At 37.2% G+C, this 6,011-nt stretch overlaps 1 protein-coding gene across 1 annotated transcript; it reads left to right on the plus strand.

The window, feature by feature from the left end:
- LOC107863840 (probable trehalase) lies at positions 1–5,751 on the plus strand (the record flags this gene model as incomplete). The annotated part of the gene is given in 11 exon segments (XM_016710002.2): positions 1–272; positions 519–638; positions 832–947; positions 1,058–1,158; positions 1,253–1,362; positions 1,438–1,510; positions 1,590–1,757; positions 1,848–1,935; positions 2,123–2,228; positions 2,295–2,508; positions 5,418–5,751. Coding segments are annotated over 11 exon segments (1,455 nt in total), but the record flags the coding sequence as incomplete, so codon positions are not given.
- Between the last annotated feature and the right edge of the window lie 260 nt (positions 5,752–6,011).

Consider the following 6,011-nt stretch of genomic DNA (forward strand, 5'->3'; position numbering starts at 1 on the left):
TATTTAGGTGGTGCTGATGAGGATTTGGTTTATGTTGAGCCTGTGGACTATGTGGCTGAGCCTGAAGGTTTTTTGCCAAAGGTGAAGAATACTGAGGTGAGGGCATGGTCATTGGAGGTGCATTCATTGTGGAAGAATTTGAGTAGGAAAGTGTCTGATCATGTGTTGGAAAAGCCTGAGTTGTATACTTTGCTTCCATTGAAAAATCCAGTTATTATACCGGGATCGCGGTTTAGAGAGGTTTATTATTGGGATTCTTACTGGATGATAAGGTTACCCTATTGCTTCCCTGTGCTAATTCTGTTGTTGATCTTTTGCTATAAAAATATCTCTTCGTTGTTGCTTCTGCTTGTTTTGTTGTTCTGTGATTTAATTAACTAGCTGGAATCTCATCTCATTGTTAAGTGTTTTGTTTAAGGTGATGATGTTGCAGTGACACATATCGTCGCAACCTTATCATCCATTTAATAGTTTTCTTTTGTGAAAATCTTGAAAGTTAAGACGTACTTTTTATGCAGGGGCTTGTTAGCAAGCAAGATGTATGAAACTGCAAAAGGAGTTGTAACTAATCTGATTTCTCTGATAGATCAGTTTGGTTATGTTCTTAATGGTGCACGAGCGTATTACAGTAACAGAAGGCAAGCATCTTTTCCTTTTTCTTTTGGAGGTTGAGGGTGGGGGGTGGGGGTGACTGTATTGCTGGAAACTGTATTGAACTGACTGTATAAGTTATAGTTATCGGTGAAAAAAGTGCCTAGTTTCGTTTACTTCCTCTTATCGTGCTATGCAAATTCTTATTGTATCTTGTGTAGTTGCGATTCACATATTCAGTCAGCCTCCTGTCCTGGCTGCGATGATTGTTGACATATACAATCGAACGGGTGATTTAGATTTGGTTAGAAGATGTCTTCCTGCTTTGCTCAAGGAGCATCACTTTTGGAATTCAGGTACTATCTTGTTTCTTTTGGGCTGCCTATTGAATTGGCTGTTGCTTTTCTTGCAATTTCTACACAGAAGCCTTCACTTATCTATCATTTTCGACTTTTTTTTGTTCAAGGAGTACATATAGTGACTATTCAAGATGCTCAGGGATCGACCCACAGCTTGAGTCGATACTATGCTATGTGGAACAAACCTCGGCCAGAATCGTCAACTATTGTAAGGCTCCTCAACTCATATTCCTGAATTGGGTAGATCATGAACCTCTTACAACTGTAAACTATATTTTCTATTCATTTTTCATTTTATATAGGATAGAAGAACAGCTTCCAAACTCCCAAATATCTGTGAAAAAAGAGAATTTTACCGCGATCTGGCATCAGCTGCTGAAAGCGGATGGGATTTCAGTTCAAGATGGATGAGGTAACATATTTTTCAGAAGTCATAATGCAGCCTCGTTGATAATGCAAACATAACTGCTTTTATCTTGTATTGCAGGAACGAATCTGATCTCGCAACAACTACTACAACATCGATTATACCAGTTGATCTGAATGCATTCCTTCTGAAGGTAATTTGTACAATCAACGAAAACTAGGCCTCATAAGTGTGACCTTGCATATAATACGCGATTTGAACTCGTGTCACAGATGGAACTTGACATAGCATTTCTAGCAAATCTTATTGGTGAAAGTAGTGTGGTTACACAATTTACAGAAGCTTCTCAAAATCGACAAAGGGCCATGAACTGTATCTTTTGGAACGCAGAGATGGGGCAATGGCTTGATTATTGGCTTGACAGCAGCAACAAATCGGAGGTGGTATATTGCAGATGAATTCTTCCATGTCTTCTTGCTTTCAAAAACTAAAGCATTCTCAAGTTTCGCTTCACTTGTTTGCGATTTCAGGATATTTATAAATGGGAAGATCTACACCAGAACAAGAAGTCATTTGCCTCCAATTTTGTTCCTTTGTGGACTCAATTATTTAGTTCAGGTTTGTATCCTCAATCTCCGATGTTTTTTCCTCTGTCTCTCCCTTTCTCGAGGGAGTTAAGTCGTGGAAATTGTAGGACTTTCTACGAAATTTGTACTTACAAGATTCAGAAAGAAAAGAAGAAACTGAATTTAAAACAGAGGCAATTCTTGAGCATGTAATGATAAGTGTTTCTGCTTTGTTATAGTTGTAGATGATATCACAACTCAGAGAGTAGTTCAAAGTCTCCGAAGCTCGGGCCTGCTTCAATCTGCAGGGATTGCAATGACCTTGTCCAATACTGGACAGCAATGGTACATTATACATTATACTACAGTGACTTTTAATCTTTGATATCTCATCATGTAAGTTTACAACAGGGATTTTCCAAATGGTTGGTCACCCCTTCAACACATGATCATTGAAGGTCTCGCAAGGTCCGGCCTAGAAGAGGCAAGAACCTTAGCTAAAGACATTGCTATCCGGTGGATAAGAACGAACTATGTAGCTTACAAGAAAACCGATGCAATGTATGAAAAATATGATGTCACGAGATGTGGAGCAGCCGGAGGTGGTGGTGTGTATGTAGCCCAAGTAAGTACAGGAACCGATTTTGGCATCTGTCGATTATCCTGCAGTTTGTTTCATTATAAATGCAACAACAGCTATTATATCCAAACAAGTTGTAACGCCCCGAAATATCATCCCGAGACGCCACACGGTGCCCAAGGCTACACGTAGCCTCAAGCTAACCCTTTAAGCCAAAACACTATTCTTGGGTTCCAACACAACAACACACACGCTACGCTAAGGATATATATATATAAGTATATATCATATCACATCACAAATGGCACGGAATATCGTTAGACTGTACATATATGGAATGTCTATACACAAACCAACCCAACAATACACTAGTCTGACATAGCCTCTATACAACAAAATCAACGAGCCATTGGGACAAACCCCCAACTGACTCAACAGACCAAAGGGATCACAAAACAACAGCATCAAAACTAGCAACTTGGTCCTCGAACCATGAGGACTCACCACTAAAGGAACGTAGATGCGGCACTCGGATATCACTGTCGCGGCTGCGGCTGAGTACCTGAACCTACATCATGGTAAGAATGTAGCCCATAGAGAAATATGTGGGTCAGCACAACATACGTACTGAGTATGTGGGGGCGCATGCAAAATATAAATAATATCATAAATTTCGTAAAAACGTACATACGGACCATAATGACACACCTGGCTTGAGTGACATTGAATCATGCAACTCATAACATCTTAGATAAGAAATGTAGGAGAAAAACCTCATAAATCATTATAGATCATCATAGGCAACTTGACTTACCACATCAAAACTCGGAGTGACTCGGTATTTCAATAAACATGACTCTTATGGACAGGGGAGTTTCCTATAACCGACAACCCCATGTGAGCTACGTGGAATACCAATGTTTGAAACCCCCGTTGGCGGGAGCGTCATACTCTTTGCCAGGGAGTACGACCTTAAAACTGCAATAATCACAATCGAACTCCCTGGACAATAATATTATCATCAAACAACCCTACGGTGGCACATAGGTTTGGGGAAATACCAAATTTCCCTCTCGGTGCTAAGTACTACTCCCCGACAAGCTCAGAACGCGTTAGGAAATCCACCACAACATCACAAGGGTCTATCATAAAGACCAAATCAAATCTCTTTCTCATTTATCAAATCATATCAATTTGTGAATTCCTATCTTAATACATTTTAGCTCAAAACATTTTAATTTTCCTCAACATCAATAAGGTATCAATGCATTGAACCATAACCGACTCGACATTTGGACAAGGATATGAAGACTCAATACATAATATTTTCAACAATTTAACTCATCAAAACCATCCGAAAAATACCAAGACTCATTGCAACTTCAATATCAACATTTCTCAATTTGTCATCCAACTCTCATTTAAAGGTACTTGAGACATCAACCCATAGTAGGGATATAGAATTTCCAATATCAATTATAAATTCATAATAAGGAAATAGTGGAATGATAGTATAAATCAAGGCTTAACAAATTAAATTATCATACTCTCATAATCAAATACTTTTTGGACATAATTCAATCTCAACATCATACACATATCGGATGACATAATCCCATAGCTCATGGACAATAATATAAGATATAAAACCATATTTCCAATTCATGGTAAAACATGTAAAATCTCATGTCAATGTAATTCAACAAAAATACCGGGCACAAGATCGAAAGGATAATCTTGTTCAAAGCCCCACATACCTAAAAATAGAAGATGAATATGAACTTCCGACTCCGGAAATTTATTCACGAAAATAAAGGGTGCTTCTCGAAGCCCTTAACGTGATCAACTCGAGTTCCAAATCAATTTGAAATTTTTACGGTTCAATCAAGAGACATAGAAGGATGAAATTTGGAGTAGTAGGGTTGGGGTTTGAGCCGTAGAAAATTTTGGAGAAAAATGAGCTATTGAATGCTCTTAGTGGACTTAAATCCGGTTTACCCTGATGGATTGGAGTGGGAATGACCAAAATACCCTTAAAAATTAAATAACGTCAAATCTGTCTTTTGGTGGACTGTTTTGATAGGCTGAAGTAGATCAACTATAACTTTTTTCTCCGATGGCCAAATTGAATGAAACCAATTTCATTGGAAAGGGGACTTTCAGAGCTTTCTGTTGATATATAGTAGCTCACCCATATCATTATGTACAAGGATTTATGATCGTTTGAAGTTGACCCTAAAATTCTTCTGGCCTCAGTATTTTTTTCCTACACATTTACTGTTCACGGTTAGATCGGAATGATCATAACTCATCGCTCGAGTGTCCGTTTTGAATGATCCACATATCGTTGGAAAGCTTATTCGATGCTCTACGCGATGACAGGTAGAATATCCAGAAATTCCACACAGAAAAATTATTAATCATGATAAAGGACAGAATTCAACACATTTTCGTCCGAGATCTTAACGAAAAAATTTTCCGGGGCATCACACAAGTCGAGATTGACTATATGAATTATATCATTTATGATTATACACCGTTCTAACAGTTAGTAGTCCTAGTCCTCCCCTATCATGTAAGCTATGGATTCACGTGAACTCAATAGCTTTTGTCCATATAAATATTCATGAATATCTTACTGTGTGTGAGCCAAGTTATTACTGTAAATTAACTTGAGGTTGTTGTACGAATACATAAACTTCAATTATGCATCGTCTCTGTTTGACAAGTTCTATACAAATAATATTTGCATCGTCGCGATCATTTGCTTCACTCATATGTTATATTATAGCTTTGATATATAAGGTTTTAGGTGAACTTCGAGACGTACCATAAAAAGCAGTATACTATGGACATCTATAAAGTTTGAAATAAACATATTGAGGACATTAAGTACATTTTTTTTTTTTCAAAAAAAAAAAACAAGAGAAACTAATATTTCTGTTTACATGCAGACTGGTTTTGGATGGACAAATGGTGTTGTACTGGCACTTTTGGAGGAATTTGGATGGCCTGAAGACTTGAACATTGACTGCTATTGAGCAAGTAGAGTCAGTGGCGGAGCCAGGATTTTCACTAAGTGGAGTCAGAAATAAACACGGACTAATCGAAGGGAGTTTAATATCTACTATATATACATAAAAATATTTTTGACCATTTAAATTAGTATAAAAATAGTATAATTTTTCGTCAAAGGAGATTGGAATGAACCCCGAATCCAAGATGGCTCCGCTACTGAGTAGAGTCATCATGAAATTAATGAGTTTACCGTCGATTGTCAGCTTATAGCAATCCCCCTCCTTTGTCCAGGCTTGAGACCGATAATGTGAGTGACCTCATACAAGTACCACTAAAAAAAATATTTGCTTTATGAAGTCAATTATTAAGTAACTATAGGTAAAAATTAAAACTATTAAGGGTTCTTTTATTTGTTTCATAAAAAAATTTAAAAGAAAAAATAAAAATAAATAAAGAGAGGAAGATATAACTTATAAGGTAAATAAAAAATGCAGCTTATTTATAATTTTAGGATTAGTAGTAAAGGAGGA

The sequence above is a fragment of the Capsicum annuum genome, chromosome 1 (assembly GCF_002878395.1).
Source record: "Capsicum annuum cultivar UCD-10X-F1 chromosome 1, UCD10Xv1.1, whole genome shotgun sequence".
NCBI classification, from domain to species: Eukaryota; Viridiplantae; Streptophyta; class Magnoliopsida; order Solanales; family Solanaceae; genus Capsicum; species Capsicum annuum.